This window comes from Chaetodon trifascialis, chromosome 10, assembly GCF_039877785.1.
Source record: "Chaetodon trifascialis isolate fChaTrf1 chromosome 10, fChaTrf1.hap1, whole genome shotgun sequence".
Classification (NCBI taxonomy): Eukaryota; Metazoa; Chordata; class Actinopteri; order Chaetodontiformes; family Chaetodontidae; genus Chaetodon; species Chaetodon trifascialis.
The window spans coordinates 28,392,864-28,412,060 of NC_092065.1; the positions used below are offsets into that span (position 1 = coordinate 28,392,864).

The following is a 19,197-nucleotide window of genomic DNA, read 5'->3' on the forward strand; positions in this document are numbered from 1 at the left end:
ACAATTCAGCCAAGAGATTTCACTTAAAGCCACAAATATTATTATTATTATTATTATTATTATTATTATTATTATTATTATTATTATTATTATTATTATTATTATTATTATTATTATTATCATGGTGGTTCTAGATGAACAGTCGCAGCACCATTAGCGTCTGTAGGATTCGTCCTCTGGGGATCATGAATGTCTGTCCAGTATTTCCATCCAACAGTGACCAACCAGCCGGCCAACACGTCCATTCCCAGACTGATGAAAAATAACTGGGAAGACTGGGACAACTGGGACTCGTCTCTGTTGAGATCAGAGAAAAAAGGAAAGAGAATCTTCTTCCAGAGTCGTCTCAGGCTCCAGCGCTCCGTCACCATTTGGATTTTGTAATTGAAAGCTGAGCTCAGTCTGTCCCCCCCGTGACCTCCATCAGGCCGGCGCACTGCTCCGAGGACCCCCGCATGTCAAGCCGTGTTCGGGAAGGCAGCAGCTGGCCCTTCGCCTCCCATCATCCCCCTCTTCCCACCCGCGGCGCTGACAGTCGGCGGCAGGGTTGTTTACGGCTTCCACGCCGGCTGCAGCTTGTAGGACATTCGTCTTTTAGTGCGAGGTTTATGAGCACTGTCACTCTCCATCTGTTAACTGCCGGGGTGCCTTTAATTGTCCCCCGTCCCCCCAGAGATCGATAAGGCCGCCAGGGCGCCACGACTCCCGCCGAGCGCCGAGCGGGTGATTGTGCATCATCATCTGAGTGATTACAGCTATTTGCTTGCTTATTGCTTCACATTGTTTGGACGACACATCAGCTTTAGAGAAAGATGGAGGGGGTCGGGGGGGGGGGTGAGAGAGGAGGGAAGGAAGAAAGAGTGATGACAGGACAATTTCACACCCTCATGGTTATTGGTTTTCAGGGACAGGCTATTCAACGTTTGGCAGGAAATCCAGCGCGGAGCAGAGGCGCCTGGACGAGGCCGCGACGGCGCCTCCATCCATCCACCTCTGTTTGTTTGTCACTGTTTGTCAGGTGACACCTGCTCAGGTGAGCAGTGACGATGGTGCGGCGTCCGCCTCTGACAGATTTATGTCATGTCTGACATGCAGAAGAGTTCAGAGCCGACAGACAGCTCAAAGTTTCTCTTTGCTGCATTTGATTTCACACAAAGTCAACAATCGTGATTTTTGTGGAACATTTTCAGACTTTTCTCTCCTGTTTTGACCGTTTGATTGAAGCTGCAGCAGACTGAAGCTTCTCTAAACTAAACTATCTGTGAAAATTTGCTTTGTGCCATTAAAAACAACCCAAACACGACATACCTCCTCTGTTAGCCTCCTAATTCAGTTAATGGACCGTTTCACCATCACAGTGTTATAACCAGCGCCGGGACTTTGAGCGTCATGTTGTCTCAGTTTGGTCTGGACCTCTAAATATGTCAACCTTTAAAGTATTTAGAGTATTTGAGGCTGCACACCTCAGTACGGGACACACTAACGTCCCAAAATATGCAGCTTTACGCAGCATGAAGCTGTTAGCTTGAACTCAAGAAACATTTGACTTCCTACATTGAGACATTTGTATGTTTTACACTTGAAATGACGTGTGGATGATTTCAAGCAATGTGCAAAACAATTATTAATCATAAAAAGCTGTAAAATTAGCCAATCAGCCAGTCTTATGCAGACAGTCAGGAAGAATATCCACAGGCTAGCAAGCTAACAGGCTAACGAGAAGCCTACTGGCTGACTCGAGCCTCAGTCATGACGGCCGTCGTCTTTCGTCACGTTTCTCTTCTTGGTGCTCAGAATCTGAAGTTTATCACATTCTGTGTCAAACAGCTTCAGTTCAACTCTGAATCTGATCCGGCATCAGAGACAGAAAGACCCAGGAAGGCTTCCTGTGTGTATTCATGGATCCACTCTTCAGTCAGATGTGCAGCCAATCAGCACTCTGCACCTGTCGTATCACGTAGAATTAAGATTTGGGAATTAAAGCCATCGTATCAGACGTTCATACAGCACATTCAAAACGATGAATGTGACGTTGCTATCGTAGAAAACGTGATGTTAAGAGACTTCCTGTTTAAGTAAAGGAAGTGTAACATCAAACTGTGACCTGAACATCCAGGTGATGACCTGATCACATGACTTCTTCCTGTCAGGTGACCTCTAAAGGGTCCCTCTGTAAAGTTAATTAGAATAGAAAGGAAGAGAACCATCTGTTGTATCGTCAAAATAAAAGCAGCAAGATTAACCTTTTAAGCACAGGAATTACTGCAGAGGCAGCTCACCTGGATGACCGTAAACACACCTGTGCACTAACGCATCATCACCACCTGTCTGCTCCATCACGTCTTAAAGGAAGAAGTTCAAACTTGACAGATTCAGTACGAGGAAACGACACGATCTCTGCTTCCTGCGTGCGCCGCGTCGCCATCACCGATGCAACACGCTTGCTGCTGTGACTGTCTGTTGCATTCTGGGATTGATTGAGCCACCACCCTCGCTCTTCTCACTCAGTTAGAAAACAGACATGTGCACCAGCCAGCGTTCAGTTTTTCTCAGAGCTTCAGGGTCATTTCTTCACACCCTGACGATCACAGCCGCCGCTGAGACGTTAGCAGCCACATTCACAGCAGTCCTACAAACTGTAACGCTGACGCTTCTGCTCATCCGTGACCGAGGACGCGAGCGCTGACATTTCCATGATTTTATGGATGAATACACAAAACCTTGAATTCACGAGTAATGAGTGCGAGGCTGAAGTGGAGTCTGGTCTTTCTCAGCTTTAGCCCAGTTTCCATTAAAAAAAGACATCTGAGATAAATTAAGATAATAAGACGAAAAAAAGCCCAAAAACAATGCATGCTGGGAAAAGCACTAATAATGTGATTGTGCTGAGAATAGATCGATGAAGTTGATCTGGAGTAAATGTGTTTAAAGGCTTGTCAGACACCAAAACACTGCACAGAGGTTCATATTAACTCTTAGCTTAGCATTAGTCTGGCTTTAGCATCTCATTGGTCCATGCAACATGTTCCCACTCCGTCACAAACGGCCCCTCGGAGCCACTTTAGGGCGTTGGTTCCCCTTCAGCTTTATCTGTCAATGTTCAGGGTCAAGTTGGCAATAATGAATATACCACGTCCGGTCAGACTAAAACTCATTGGGAAGGAAAGTAAACGCGTGGCTGTCAAACGGTGCATTTTAAATATATTATCTTTATTTCCAGACCTTTGAATCTCTGCCAAACACCAGCAGTGCGGCAGACGGACAGGTTATCAGCACACCTGCAGGATTTTATGCATATTTTCACTTTCTGCATTCTGAGTGGAAATGCAGGAAACTAAAAAGAAGTTGAATTTTTTTTTTTTTTTTAAGAGAATTGGTGATTAAATGATATAAAACATCAGATCTGCGTGGAGCGATGAGGAGCCCGTAACCTTCCTTACATTAAACTGTCTGATTCCATCTTCTCAGGTTTGACTGGAGCTCTTTCATTGGTGTCACCTCATTACGTTTCTTCTTCTGTGGTGGTTTAATGGCACAAGAATGAGCTCCTCCAGCTGATTTTTTCCATAAACCAATGAACTCATATTAACTTAACAGCTGTGGATGGAAACGTGTTTTTTTTTCCTGATTTTCTGGAAATTTGGTTGGAAATGGAGACAGAAACTTGACGACTGTGTTCCTAAAGCACAGCTGCACACTTGTTGAATATTATTGTTGAAGTAAAACATGGTGGAAACCACAAAAATGTCATAATGAACCAGAACGACCCTTTCAGCCATCTGACTCTCACCTTCACGCCACAGCCAAGTCGAACCTCAAACAGCCATGTGAAGAACTGAGGACCAGAGAAAAGGTCTTCACCTCTGAAGGTTTTGTCTTTTACACAAAGTGTTCTACAAAGCGCACACACACACTCTCACACACCAATGGCAGTGAGGTACCATCATGGAGACAAACTGGGCTTCAACATGTGGACAAGAGCAGATCAGCAACCCTGTGATTGGTGGAAGATCACCTCCAGCCATCCAGGTGTAAAACTCAAAACTGAAGAACAGCAGCACACACCTGGCTGAGCAGGTAACAGTGCAGCAGAGAACATCCTCCTCATCCTCAGCTGATCCTCCTGCACAGCCAACATCTCAGCTGCCATTCATCACCGCCGCTGCCTCCACGAGATGTTCTCACACCATCACAGGAAATGTTCGACGGAGCCGAAGTGGCTTTAATGAACTCAGAGCATCTTTAATCTGATGTACACAAACGCACACACACACACACACGCAAAGAAAAACTCAAAACCACATGCACATGCCGCACACACACACACACACACACACACACACACACACACACACACACACACACACACACACACACACACACACGTGCACTTCACAGTGTAAATCACCACATCTTCTCAAATGCACCGATCTTACTGTGTGTGTGTGTGTGTGTGTGTGTGTGCGTGTGTGTGTGTGTGTGTGTGTGTGTGTGTGTGTGTGGTACTCACATCTGTCTCGGTGGCAGTCGCTCCTGAAATGGGTCATAACAAGAGAAGAAGAAGAAGAGGAGGAGGAGGAGGAGGAGAGAGATAAAACCTCGACTCAGAGTGTGGATGTCTGACTGATGCTTCCCTCACAGAGAGAGGTGACTGCTGAGCATGGCAGTGGGTCGTACCATCTCACGCTCCACTGAGGGGGGTGGAGGAGAGATGACCGGCTCATTTATCTGGTGAGCAGGGGGGAGGAGGGGGGAGTGTGCACATGAGTGAGCACGAGGGAGAGGGGTGAGGTGTGACAGGTCGAGCTCGAGTAAAGCAGGTGAAATGAGATCAGTAAAGTAGAAAAGGTAACGGTAAAGGTAAAGTTTCTGATGTTTCTGCATTTATCTTCTACATTCAGGCAAATATAATGTTAATAACAGTGAGATAAACCTCAGGATTTGTCCTGTGGAGGTGCTGCGCCCCCTACTGGATGAAAACATGGTTGTTAATGTGTAAGTATTCCTATAATTCTCCTATTGTACTTCTATGATTATGGGTTAAGGTGTGGGGGCGGGGGGGTGCTCCCATTGGGCCATCAGCGGTTAAAAATTGACAAATCACAGACTGTCTACATAGATGGAGAACTTGTCTCCAAACAGCCAATCAAATCTTAAGTTCAAATCTTTGCATAAATCAGTAACATCACCGTTCTGTCGTCAGCAGTTACGCCGACTCACAGCCAAGCTGCAACCTCCAGAGCTGGAAAATGAAGCCAGCGCAGATACGGCAAAACTGCAGTTCCTCGAACGGCCACTCAAGGCTTAAAAAACGAGTCAATTCCCATAGACCCCCACATCAAAAAGCTCAACTTTACAGCAGAATAAACATGTTTACAGGCTGGTACAAAAACAGTTTTGGTCTCTGTAGCAAATGCGAACTGTTCATGACAACTGTGCAGGTGAGAATTTTTATAAAACTCACTCCTTTAAATTATATTAAGGTTTAAAGTTCTGCATAATTATGGGCGTGGCCACTTTGAATTATACAGTTTAAGCTTACAGTCAGACAGCATCCTGCTACACAACACCAGAGCCACAGACTCTGAATAACAACTCACATTAGCCTTTCCGCTTCAGTCTCCTTCGTATTGAAGTCTTGTCCTGCACCTTAGCTCATTGCTCGAATGAGCAACCACACAAACACTCACTGGGGAAAAGTGCACTGCTAATGTCAGTTAGGTAGCTCGTTAAGCTAGCTGCTCAGGTGTAGCACATTAAACAGCATATAAACATATCAGCAAATATCCCTTTGGTCTGTTTAAAACACACTGTCACTGCTACAGGTTTTGTCTTACTCCCCTGCTGGTGCTCAGCCTGCCAGCTGCTGTCAATCAAACAGACAGAAGACCTCCACTTCTGATGTTTCTCCAAACACATGCTTTCCTCCTTTCAGTAATCTAAAAACGGTAAACAGTAAACTTAAAATGACACTCTCATTATGTTTGATTGGAAAAAGAGATGGACTTTCCCACTGAATCCACTTTTTGGGGATTTTCACACGTACAGTCACTTTATGTTCATTCTGTTCATTGGGACAGACGTTACTTTCCTTTCCCAAATAAAAAGCTGATAGTTTCTGTTTCTGCCAGCACTTTGAAACTGTTGTGAAAAGATTAAATTGGAGTTTGGCTGCAGTGCTCCATGTGAACAGTGTATAAAACCACTGCTTCTATGTTTGGTCTTGTATTTCCTGTTTCTCATTCAGCAGCTGTCTTCAATAAGCACTTTAACCACAGCAGCATCTCCTCCACCTGCTGCTATTTGATTATCATCCGGGGATTCGATGTCAGACCTGCTGCGAGCTGCTGCCGGCATTTTAGTGGTTTCCTCTGCCCCGCTGCTACGAATGAACCCAGGCGCACATCAGCGCTGCTGCGTGGAAAATAAAGTGTGAGGCGGCGATGTGACGGCGGCGGCGGTCCATTAGAAATTCAGACAGAATTAACTAACCAATAACAAACTTCCATGCTGCTCCGTCGCCCGTAGTACTCATATCCACTACAAGTAAAAGTCCCTCATTCAAAACCTCACTTTAGTAAAAGTATGTAAGTACAGGCAACGTTTAAAGTATCAAAAGTAAAAGTACTTATCGCGCAGACACAGATGGTGGTGTTTTACTATTAAATATGATTTTAAAAGGGTTTATTTAGCTGAAGCCATAAAGCTTCATCCTTCAGTGTATCACAAACACCTGGAGATACGTGGTTTTCACTGGACAGGAAGAGCAGGAAAAACTAGTAAGCCATCAGACAAAAGTAATGGAGTAAAAAGTACAATATTTACCTCTGAGATGTGGTGAAGGAGAAGTAGCTTAAGGTGGAAATACTCGCATAAAGTACCTTGAATACGTATTTAGGTATATTTTAGGGCAGTACTTGAGTAAATGTACTTCGCTCCATTCTTTCACACAGTGAGTGAGATCTGCACATGCTCACAGTTAACAGTCTGTTCACGATATTAACCTGGATTTTTGTTTTTCAGCAGAAAACGTCCAAATGAAAACAGAAGACAGACAATAAAAAACTGATATTTAAATCAGTCTCGTTCACACTGAACTCAGCACGATTTTCTGGACGTCGTTGGATAAAATCAGCTCACCTGCAGAGTTCAGGAGGCTGATCGGTGGATAACAGTTTAATCAGCGTTAATAAATTGACCCGGGGGGGGGGCAGAGAGGGAGGGGGGGGTGGGGGGAGAGAGACGGGGGGGGGGGAGCACCCGGCTGCCAGCTGACTCTGCTTTAATTACAAATCCCATTAAATGATTTCACTTTAATTAAAGCTGTCCTGTCTAATTAAGATATGATGATGAGGAGAGCCGGACGTCTCCGGGGCCTCTGTGTTTATCTGGGAGTTAACCTCCATCAGCTGACAGCCTCCCAGCATGCATTTCAATGAGGGTCTGTCCGTCAGACCACAGGGTCAGTGCAACACACACACACACACACACACACACACACACACACACACACACACACACACGTTTGTGTTCTTCCTCTGCAGTATTTCCATGTTTTTCTCTTGATCTTACTGCAGTATCGCAGTAGAATCTGAGTACCACTCTGACAGGATGAACACATGAAATAAACATGTCACTGCTTGTATGAACACATTCGACACGTGTGATGGACTGCTGGGAAAAAGTCGGATGGTGCTAAGATGCAGATGACGTGATAGGCTGAGACACCTGTCAATCATGTCGACACCACTCAAATAAACCCTCTTTACGTCTGAATGTCTTCTTAAACGACTTGAAAACAAGAACTTTGGCCTTGAGACGTTTTTTATCTTTAAGTTCTGAATCTGGAACATTAATCAGAAAATTGATCTGCAGATTGATTGACAGGCAATAATCAGTCGTTAGAGCCTAAAAATCTTCATTTTTTCGTTGACGTTTCCTCCGTTGTGTCCTGATCGATTCAGCAGCTGCAGCTCGTACAAATTCAATCCCACTGAATTATATCAGCCGTGTTTCCTGGATGAACAAACTGAGTCGACAGGACGAGGACGAGGACGAGGACGAGGACGAGGACGAGGACGAGGACGAGAGGCTCTCTGTGTTCCTGTTTGGAGCCCGAGGAGTTGAACCCTCAACCCTGTTGCCGTGGTAACCACCTGCCTAGGTGTATTTCCTACACAAAGCAGTTCAGTTAATCCAACTGTCACCGTCCCAGCTGCTAATCCCTCTGCTTAATGCAGGCTTATAGGGGTTTTCATTCACTCACTCACACACACACACACACACACACACACACACACACACACACACACACACACACACACACACACACACACACACAGAGGAATCACACCTGTATAAACACACAGGAGGTCTGTGGAAGAAGATAAAGAGTCCATAGAAAGACTAAATTAATATTCACTCTCAAACTTTAGACTTTTTCTGTTGTACAAAAACACATCTGGAGTAACACGATGTAAAAATATCTTTCCTGTAGTGGTACGTCACCGAAGTACTGTGCTTCAGTAGAAAGTTGAGGTACTTGTACTTCACTTGAGTATTTCCATTTCACATGTCTGCTGCACCTCAGATGAAGTTACTGCAGTTTTTTACTCGACTACTTTTATTTGACAGTTTATCCAAACGCGCTCCGCCTCGAGCAGGTACACAGGTAAAACACTGCTCAGTGGAGGAAGAAGTTTTCAGATCATTCACTGAAGTAAAAGTAGTAATATAGTGATGTAATAGTACTGCGTTACAAGTGAAAGTCCTGCGTGAGAAATCCTACATAAACTGCATGTTTGGAAAAAACACAGGAGCTTCAACAGAGGACAGACAGACTGCAGCACCACCTGGTGGACGACAGGAGAACTGCATGATGCCGCGCTCAGTCAAACCTCGACAGTGAAGCCTGAGAGAAAAACTTCAAGTTATATTCCAAAATTATAGATTATAGCCATCATTTAAAAGCCCCAGTAATTATCAGAGTCCCTGAAAACCTCTCAAAGACTTTTAAGGTCTACTGTGGTCGAGGTTTTGAAAATGTCCCTGACGTGGAATCAATACAGTTTTATCTTCTCTTGGACTTTCAAGGCCAGTGCAAAGTTCAGTAAGAGGTTTATAATACTGGTAGTGGGGCCTTTAAAGGGTCTTTGTGTCTACAGTGACCTTAAAACAGTGGAGGAATGTAACTAAGTACATTTGCTCAAGTACTGTACTTAAGTACAAATTTGAAGTACTTTTCTTTTCATCCTACTTTGACTCCTCCACATTTATCTGACAGCTTTAGTTACAAGAACAGCTGACAAGCTTTTATTGATCTGTTGTTTTAATGGCTTATTGATCTCTGCTGTGGAGTCATGTGATGTTTGATCTTCTCTGATGTTTGATTGGCTGCTTTTCCTCTCAATGATCTGAATGTGTTTGGAATCATGTGGAGCTTTGGACCAAACAAACATGGTGAAGGCGTCACTTTGGGCTCATCGTGACCACATTTCTCACTATTTTCACACCAAACGATCGATCGATGGAGGAAATGATCAGCAGATTGATCCAGAATGAAAAGAATCATTAGTTTAAAAGGAGCTCCACCTCAACCAACTCCAGTCCTGATTGCACCTATTTAACATTTTCAATGCAGGACTTACACTTTAACACAGTATTTTTACAGTGTGGTATTAGTATCTTTACTGCAGTACAGGACCTGAATACTTGATCCAGTCCTTTATGGTTCTGTTAGCCTCTTTAGCAGCTCGGCTCTGACGGTCGGTTGGACTGAAATCTCTGAGCACTCGTTGGACGGATCATCCTGAAATGTGTTCAGACGTTCATGCTCCCCTCAGGATGAACTCGAATGACTTTAACTCTGACTTTTCATCACCATCAGGTGATTTTAAAACTTCAGTGTCTTTCACATATCTGCAAATTAAGTTTCCATCAGCCATTTGTGCTTCATGCTAATTAGCAAACGTTAGCATGCTAACACATATCTAAGCACGGCGTCACAGAGCTGCTAGCATGGCTGTTGACTTTGTCTTCAGCATTGATTTGAGCCGGCTCCTGCTTTACATTGAATTCAAGGAGCCTTGAATGACATTCAAGGCCTGTTTGACAGGAAGAGGGAGACCTGTGATCCTGTTCACATTCACAGATCCTGTTTTCTATTTGCGTCTCATAAAACGATTCAGAGACCTTCCTGCAGGAGATGACAGCGTGTGTTCAGAGGCTGCCTTCATCACACTTCATACGGGAGTGACAGTTTGGATGGTGCGTTCAGGGACTTTCTGGTCCCTGCACTCTTTTCCTGCTGGGGGACAATCCAGGCGGGACTATCAGCAGATATGGCCGCTCTGTCATTTAGGAGCCGCACCTCATCGTCCTGCGAGGCGGTAGGTTTAGGGTTTCAGAAGAAAGTGGGATTTTATAGTTGCTGTAATTGGAGCAGAGGTCAAATTCCTGAGCCGAGGAGCAAACGTGAAGGCGTCACCAAAATGTCGCTGCTTTGTTGTGCAGATGATGATTAAGAGCCAAACTTCTTCTAATTTGAGGGTTTATTTCTGGAGATGCTGATGGACCAAAAAGTGAAAGAGTGTTCCAGATGTGGGAGCCGCTCTCCTCCTCCACCTCCTCCTCCACCTCCTCCTCCAGCTCTGAAGTGTCTGACAGGGAGGAGGGAGGCTGTGGGTGAGCGGAGGAGAAATTTGGCAAGTGCCCTCGAAAAGAAAGCGAAGGAGAGGAGCTGGTTCAGTTGCGGAGAAGCAGCGGAGGAGTGAAACGAAGCTGAGCTGCTGAGAGCCGATCGGGACCAGGATGAAGACCGCCGGGGTCATCGTGTTGATGCTGTGTCTTCAGCAGAGGAGCTTTTCTTCAGCCCAGGTGAGTCCAGGTGACTCTGACAACAGCTTCCTCTCATGTCCTTCTGTTTCTACTGAGGCAGGACATTTATTTTCACAGTACTTCTACTGCAGTATTCTGTTCTCACAATACTTCAAATACAAGAGGTTAATGAGACATTAAAAGAACAAAAATCATGTTTAGATTTCTTGTCAGAGACACGCTTTGTGTTGATCTGCCTCTTCTCAGCTTTAACGTCTTCACGTCACTGAATCCTTTAAATGAAACGACCTTTGAAGGAAAAATATCCCTCAGAGTTGAACGGCTCTTAACTCAAACTGAGGCTATGAACGATGATGAAGTCACTTTTCTTCTTCTTTAAAGAGGTCAGAGGTCAGAAGTTCTGAGTAAAAGCTGAGAAAAGACACACTGAGACAAATGTTTTGTTTTCTGAAAGTTTCATTTAATTCACTGAATTCAATCAAAGCAGGTCGACTGAGAACAAACCTGTATTCACCATAATGTGTAATATGATATTAATTAATAATAGTGAAGATAAACGAGCAGTTTGCAGACTTTATTCTGCTTTTATTCATCTGGACTGTTGAGGTCAGAACCTCTCAGACGGTCTTTAGGTGAGTTTCTAGACTGTGATGATTCTTCATGAAGCTTTAGTTTTTAACTTTACTGTTGAATTTTTATTTATTTATGATCTCTTTTATATATTTTTATTGTCTGTCTTTGCCTGGAAACTCCTAAAAAAGAGATTTTTTAGTTACTTTTAAGGTTAATTAAAAGGTAAATTGAAAGTAAATGTGTTTAAAAGTTTAAAGGTCACAAGCTTTCTCAAACATTTCTGTGGGACCTTCGTTTCATCGACCTGCTCTCTTGGGATCAAGTCAGTCTGAATAATGCAGCTCAGCGTCACAAAGCAGTTCAGGACGCTGAAACAGGAAATGTTAGACTTCACTGAGTTTGTCCTGATCATTTCTGTTCGCATAGTGAAAATGAGAGACGTTTCTGAACGTGCTGCGAGCGCCGTCCAACACGCTGAACTCACGCTCACCCTCGTCTGTGCCCGCTCTGAGAAACGCCTCCAAACCCTCAGACCTCAGAGGTTCGTTATGTGGCGGCAGCGTCGTGTTCTGGGTGCAGCGTTTTAGTGTTTCAGCCGTCAGGACGAGGTCAGCGGCGGGCTCGGGTCCAATTTTCACCCGGGTGTTACTGCAGCAGGTCGCAGCTCTGAAAACCTCACCTCTATGTTTAGACCTCACACCTGCAGCACGCTGCAGACAGACGCAGCCTGATGGCGTCTTCTTCTTCTTCTTCTTCTTCGTCTTGATAACTGGACACGTGCAGACAGTGAGGGCACTGATCGTCCTCTTCACTGACACACAAGTTCTTCATAAAAGCGAAATTTGTGGTGTTTGGGAATACATGAAGGACATTTAATGATTGTTTACTTGAACCAGCAGTGAGACATTTCCAATGTGTTTACTTTAGCCTAGCTTAGCACAAAGACAGGAAACAGGGGAAACTGCTAGCCTAGCTCCACTCTGACAACTTCAAAGCTGTTTGAGTGAAATGTTGTTTAAGGTTTAACATTCAAAAAACTGTCAAAGCTAACTAGCATGTCGCTACTTGTTCACATGAATATCTGTCATATGGGTTTGCTCTATTTTGTGGTAACAGTCACTGCGAGTGGAGAAACACTTTTTGATAAAAAATAAAACAAGCTCCATTAAATGAGGAAGAAATATAAAAGCTGTCAAAGCCAACTTTAACCAAGCAAGACAGAGGTGGTGCAGCGTGCTAGCTTAGCTCCATGTCCATAGCTGATTTGGTTTGAAACACCTTTTGATAAACAAGAAAATAAGTGAAACTAACTGAGAAAGACGTTTTAGCACAATGAGTGAAAGCAGGGAGGAACTCGCCTTCAAACATCTCCAAAGCTTTACATGTTGTACCTCGTTAGCTAACAAGCTACCAGTCGATCCTGCAGTCAGCTGGGTTTAGAGTTAAAACAGAGATTAAACCAACCACTAATGAGGAGCCAAGCGGTCAACAATTAGCGCCAATGCTAACGGCTGCTAAACCACGACGTCTCCTTTTTAAATTCTTACACCTGCTCAATAAACAAGATACAACATGTAAATCAGAGTTAAGGTTGTTGGTTGGTGACTTTTATTTTTACTTAAGATGGAGCTACAGCCCGTTTCCACAAATCCTTCTCACTTTGGTCTTCAAACTTTTTCAGTAAACAAATATTAAGAAAAACGTTTATCTATGTAAACGGATCATCAGGACATGAGGATTTATTTCATAAACTGCAACTGATGTTTGACAGCCACAAAGACCAGACCAGACCTTGAAGCGGTACATCATCACTGACCTGTTCTGATGTTCTCTGTCCAATAACATGTCCTCGTCTCGTCCACAGGAGTGTCCGTCCACCCACGACCTGGTGAACTCGCTGCGGCAGGTGGAGAGGATGTTGGCGGTCCACGAGGCGTCGTACCAGCAGGGTCTGCGCTCCCTGAGGAAGAGGATGAGCGCTCTGCACAACAGCACCATGGCCATCTTTAAGACCGGTGGTGAGAGACCTTTAGTCCTGCTGAAACGCCGCCAACAGCTGCAGATTTTACCTTCAGCAGCGAACATCTCGTCGTGAAGGTTTCAAATAACGACAAATCTGGAAATAACTGATGAGCCTGCAAAGACTGTGACTTATCTGCTTAACGTCAAACTCAGGGAGGCTCTGACTCTTCCTGCTAAGATCGCGGCATCATTTGGTGTTGAACAGTTCTAGAAATGAAAATAAGGTTTTCATCGGTTACAGGTTACATCAACTCCATCACTGGCTCACAAAAACAGTTTGGAATGAGATGCCACAGAAACACTGAGCTCCATCCAGCAGCCCTGTCCTCTGATGTCTCTGTCCTGTTGTCCTCTTTTAATTCTCAACTTTAATGCAATTCTTTCTTCTGCTGCAGAACAGGAACCTTTAATCTCGTCCTGTAGAATAAAACTAAAAGTTTTACTGAATCAGGAGTTGGTTTGTAGAGGCCTGGCGCCGCTAATTTCCAAATTGATGCCATTAAACCATCATAGAAGAAGAGCGTGCAGCAGAATGATGTCATGAACAAACCTCCAATGCTGACAAACACAGTGGAAACCAGACATGTCTTTTGTTTCATGAGTTAATATGAGGAAGGTTCCAGATCTGATGACTTCAGCTCTTCACCTCTGAGTTCAGAAAGTAAACACGTTTCTATCTGCTCCAGCATCCTGCCCCAAACCAGAGCCCCCTGCTCACGGCCGCAGACTGGGGAGGGTCTTCAGCATTGGACACGAGGTCCACTTCCTGTGTAAGCCGGGCTACGAGCTGATTGGCCCACGGACCCGAGTGTGTCTGGAGTCTCTGAGGTGGAGCGGCCAGCAGCCGATGTGCAGACGTGAGTTGTGATGCTGGACCAGGACTGGAGGACTGACTCCAGATCAGCAACAGCAGTTTGCTGAACTCTTGTTTCGTCTGTTCTTTTCAGGCCTGAACAACACCAACATCTCCCTGGCCTCCTTCTCTAATGCCGCTCCCTCCTCCTCCTCCTCCCTCCCTGTCTCTGCTGCTCTGTCAGCATCCTCCTCAGCATCTTCATCACCCACGACTTCCTCCCCCTCCTCCTCCGTCCGTCCGTCTCACTGCACTCACTTCCTGGGCTCCACCCGCTGCACCTGTGACGTGGGTTTCACCATATCGGGCCGGGACAACAACATCTGCACAGGTATGAATATTTCTGTCCAATGGCTGCTTCTTCAGAGCGTCCGCTGAGGATTCCGTCTGTGTTTCAGACATCGACGAGTGTCGCCTGTTCCCTCTCGGTCAGCCCGGCCGCCTCTGCGTCCATCAGTGTGTCAACACTCCCGGCAGCTTCCACTGCTTTTGTCCAGCCGGCTACGACCTCGCCAGAGACGGCCGCAGCTGCACAGGTCAGAGTTCAAAGGTCATGCTTCAGTCAGGGGACTGTGTGGAGACGTGAGGTCTTTGTGTTCATAACGCTCGCCTCTGTCCTCCTCAGACATCGACGAGTGTGAAAACATGATGCACAACTGCACGGAGGAGCAGGTGTGTGTGAACACCTTCGGAGGCTTCCAGTGCGTGCTGGTGGAGTGTCCTCACGTGAAAAACGCCACATACATCAAGACTTCACCGATGTAAGAGCAAACCGCCCTGATCCATCAGCTCTCCTCTGAGCCGGTCGTTCCTTTCTGACCTTTTCTGACAGCGAGAGGTCAAAGAACTGTTAGTTTCTGCAAAGCTGAAGGTCTCAACACCTGGTCCTCTGAAGGACGTCCATGTAGCTTTCACTGTCCAGCATGCCAGCATGTTTACCGTGTTCACCACCTTAGTTTAGCCTGCTAGCATGCTAACATCTGCTAATTAGCACTAAACACAGAGTAAAGCTGAGGCTGATGGGAACGTCGTTAGTTTTGCAGGTATTTGTTCGTAAATCAAAGACAAATTAAAATTTAGGCTACCAAACTTCATTGCAGTTGTTGAGGCATTCATTCAAAATATGAACCTAAGCTAGTTAGCGTCCAACTTCAAATCATCGTTAACTGCACAGAAACAAAATGTTGAGCTCTCTGATTGGATGTTAACAACAGACCACCTGACTCAAAAGACGGATAGACTCAAAACACTGAGTTTAAATTTGACGAGATGCTGAATGAGCCTGAAGACACTTTTAGCTCGCTAACCAGCTAGCAGCTAACAGCTAATTGCCTTGTAATAAAGAGTGAAATTACATCTCAAGAACAATGAAAGTGCAAACAGAGCAGAGGAGGAATGAAAAGTGGAAGGACGAAACAAAGAAAACCATAAAACTTCTCACTCAAAGACGAGGCAGATGAAACGTAAATGACAGGGACGGCCACAGAGAGAGATCTGAAAACAATACGCTTCACCTCCATGTCACCCACTTCCTTTCTCCACCCGACACTTAGCTTCGCTCCTCCATCAGTAACTGGGCTGAGAGTCAGACTGAGGTTTGGCTCCAGGCGCCACGCTGAGGTTTCCAGGCTCCAGTCAGCTGATCAGCTGATGGCGGTGGAGAGGCGTGAAACATGTTTCTGGCAGTGGATGGCAGCTGAATGTGTTTACCAACGTGGTTTTGGTTCATTCCTGCAGATGAATCATAATTGTATGTTTTAGCAGTGCAGGGAGAGCAGCGCTGTGGCGGACAGACCCTCCACCACACGCAGGGTTAGCTTCAGGTGAAGGGTTACGTGTAGATCTTCGGCCGTGAGTTCGGTCAGAAACAAAGCGTCTTGGTTAAGACAGACTGAAGCTGCTTATTTAAGGTTTATGGTTAAAAATGACAGGAAAAACAAGAGCGGGATTAATGGCACTGAGGGGTACCATCAATATTCAAGCCACTCAGGGATTTGATTTAATTTGATGCCTCTGAATCGGGCGTGACCAAAACAAAGATGGAGTCTCTGGAGAACTTCAACAATTCAGAGCAATGAGGAGGAGGGGGAGGAAGAAGAATAGATGAATAATTTCCAGCCCTCAGACCAAAACCACAAGTGGTTGATGGTGTAAATAAAGTTTTTGCTGACTGATTTCCAACCTCTGATATGGCTTTGTCATGTTTCCTCAGGCGCTGCGAGAGGAACCCGTGCATGCTGGGAGACAAAGGATGCACTCAGGCGCCAAGCTCCATCTCCTTCCACTTCCTGGCTGTGGTGTCCAACATGTCTGCCCCCCGCGTCCTGTTCCGGGTGTCTGCGGCCCGCGTGCTGGGCGACACGCTGCGTTTCGGGCTGGCGGGCGGCCGTGGGCGGGGCCACTTCAGCGTGCAGCGTTCCGGCCGGCAAACCGGGACCCTCCTCCTGGTGACACCCATCACGGGTCCTGCCACTCTGGAGGCCGAGGTGGAGATGAGCGAGCTGGAGCGCAACTCCCTGCTGGGCCGCTACCTCACCAAGGTCACCCTGTTCGTGTCTCCCCATGAGTTTTAGGGGGATGACTGATGGGTGGGGTTTCAGGGTTCATCAGGGTTTTGCCAGAACGAACTTTTACATTTCAACTTATACCACAGAGGGTTTTTTTTTCAGAGGTCAGAAATCACGTCAGGGATTTTCAAATATATTCATCATCATTTTTATTATTGAGGGAGAAAAGGGGTCTTTGTAAATACGTCAGAAATGCTCTTTAGCATCTGATTGGGGGACCAGTGTTTGATTGACAGTCGCTCAAGTGCAGTTTGTACCAGTTTGACCACATGACGCACAAAGTGTACATTTTCTGAGCATTTCAAACCCTCCAAACCGACCAAAATTACTTCATTTATTCTCAGAATTTGATCCATTTGGTCCAGAAACAGTGAACGAGCCCAAACATCGACCCGTCAGGAAGCCTGTGGAGGATTTCTGCAGCTTTTCTAGGACTGAACGGGGCTGCCATCTTTAAACATGGTGTCCAGCTCTCATTGGTACATCCGCTAGTTTGTGGCTCTAATGAAAATCATTACGTTCATGTTAAGCTTCTGATTTTCTGGGGAATAAATGAGCAGTGCTGTTTGATCTGTTTGTCCACTGAAGGAGAAAGATTTTAAACTTGTTTCCTCAAGTCTCGACTGTTTCCGCATTCAGAGGAGCCTGGACAGGATTCTGGATTCAAATGTAAGGCTAATAACATGTCAGGCACAAAGTCCGACATGAGCACCGAGACACACGGCTAACAAGCTAACGACAGATGGTATTTTGTTAGCAGCGGCTCCATCGGTCACTTAAACTCTTCACTGTTAAGCTGTTAATTAACTCTGCAGCCTGCTAGCTGCCGTTAGCAGCGCTCTCGTCCTGGTGTTTGTAGCTCATTCAGCTAACAGGGTGCAAGCTAAGACCTCCATGTTTGTAGATAAATGTTAGTATCAAAGCTAATGTTCGCTACAGTTCCTTCTTGTGTCTCAGGTTTGTGCGTCACTGTCAGCGTAACAAAATGCAAATACTACGCAAAATGATTTGATTGGCTGTGCAAAGGAGATGTTACCGACATATTTGTCTTTGTTTTTAAAGGTGCTACATACGTAGTTATTGTTAGCGTTATTATTGTATTGTTGAAACAGTGGCATTTTGGCACCATGAAAACACAAATATGAATTTCTTCCTCTTGTGAAGTGATTTTTTCAGACAGGACAGAATCTGAGATGTAATTTACAGATCAGAAATGTTACAGCAGAATAAAAACATGCCATTAAATTTCAGTTGGACTTTAAAGTTTGAGGAGATTTAGAGACGATTCTGATTTTTATACTCAACACAGTATCAGACTTTGGGACGATTTTAGGTGTAGTATGTATGTATGTTGTATGTTTTCTTTTCATGTGGGAAATCCTGAAGAAGGCGAAAGCAGCACCTGACGATGTCTTTTTGGGGGGGGGGGGGGGTCAAACCACTGAGTGTTTTTAGCCTCTTTGTAGGTGACTTACTGTATCTGATGAACTTCTCATGTTTAACCATTGATTCTGTGTTTGATGTCGCCGTGATGAAGGAGACATCGATATTTAGTGTTGAGCAGAAGGTTTCAGTGTTTGCTGAGAAAGTGGGATCATAAAGTGTTTGTTCCAGTCAGAAGAACTGATGGTTTGAGCCTCGAATGCTTTAACATGACTGAGGACTTCCAGAGCCCAGATGACGTTCAGCAGCCATCTTTGTTTGGGTCAGGACGTGGAGTCACGACCTGGCGAGCAGGTGAAGAATCTGTGATTCTGCAGCAGATCAGATGAGTTTGAATCCAGATTGTTCGCTGTCAAACGACCTTCTTGGCTTTGAAAAGCTGATCAGGATCGGACGCTCGGCTCTGAGTTCATGTCCTGATGATGCATGAGAGGATGCGTTTGCTCTTTGTGTTTCTGTACACTGTCTTCACTCTGATCGTTGACTTACACAATAAACACGTTTACACCGACACGGCGTCATGAGCGCGTTCGCCGTCTGTTCTGTGAGAAGCTGGAAATCCTCCACCAAGGTATTTTTGGATGTTTTGAGACGTCGGAGCTGCGAGCTCGACGTGTTTTGCTCCTGAAGAATTTATCACGGATCTGTCAGACGGCCCGAAGCCTCCGCAGAGACAGAACACACACATAAAAACAGACGACACACACGCAGACCACTGCATGTTTACACCGTGTGTGCGCACACACATTCTCACACACACATACAAGACAGAAAACACACAAATGTATGCCAGCTGCTGCTGATTGGCTCAGTGTGAGTGCCTGCTCTGACATCACTGCTTTATACCAGGTGTGACTGGCTGAACTGAAATAAAGTCACTATGGATGATAAAACTGTATCGAC

The 19,197-nt window shown here is 45.2% G+C and overlaps 2 protein-coding genes across 2 annotated transcripts in view; one reads left to right on the top strand and one right to left on the bottom strand.

Annotated features, from left to right (window-relative positions):
* LOC139337156 (RNA-binding Raly-like protein) overlaps window positions 1-4,615 on the bottom strand; it is a 36,063-nt gene extending 31,448 nt beyond the window's left edge. The window contains exon 1 of the mRNA XM_070971602.1: window positions 4,511-4,615. Within this exon, the coding sequence (XP_070827703.1) occupies window positions 4,511-4,547 (37 nt within the window). The 5' untranslated portion in view covers window positions 4,548-4,615. The remainder of the gene's footprint in view (window positions 1-4,510) is intronic.
* A 6,194-nt stretch (window positions 4,616-10,809) lies between these two features.
* Window positions 10,810-16,857, top strand: LOC139338133 (fibulin-7-like). Its single transcript, XM_070973071.1, has 7 exons — window positions 10,810-10,875; window positions 13,274-13,427; window positions 14,118-14,288; window positions 14,379-14,615; window positions 14,683-14,820; window positions 14,910-15,045; window positions 16,497-16,857. The coding sequence occupies exons 1-7, from the start codon at window positions 10,810-10,812 to the stop codon at window positions 16,855-16,857; spliced, it is 1,263 nt and encodes a 420-aa protein (XP_070829172.1).
* Window positions 16,858-19,197: the final 2,340 nt, after the last annotated feature.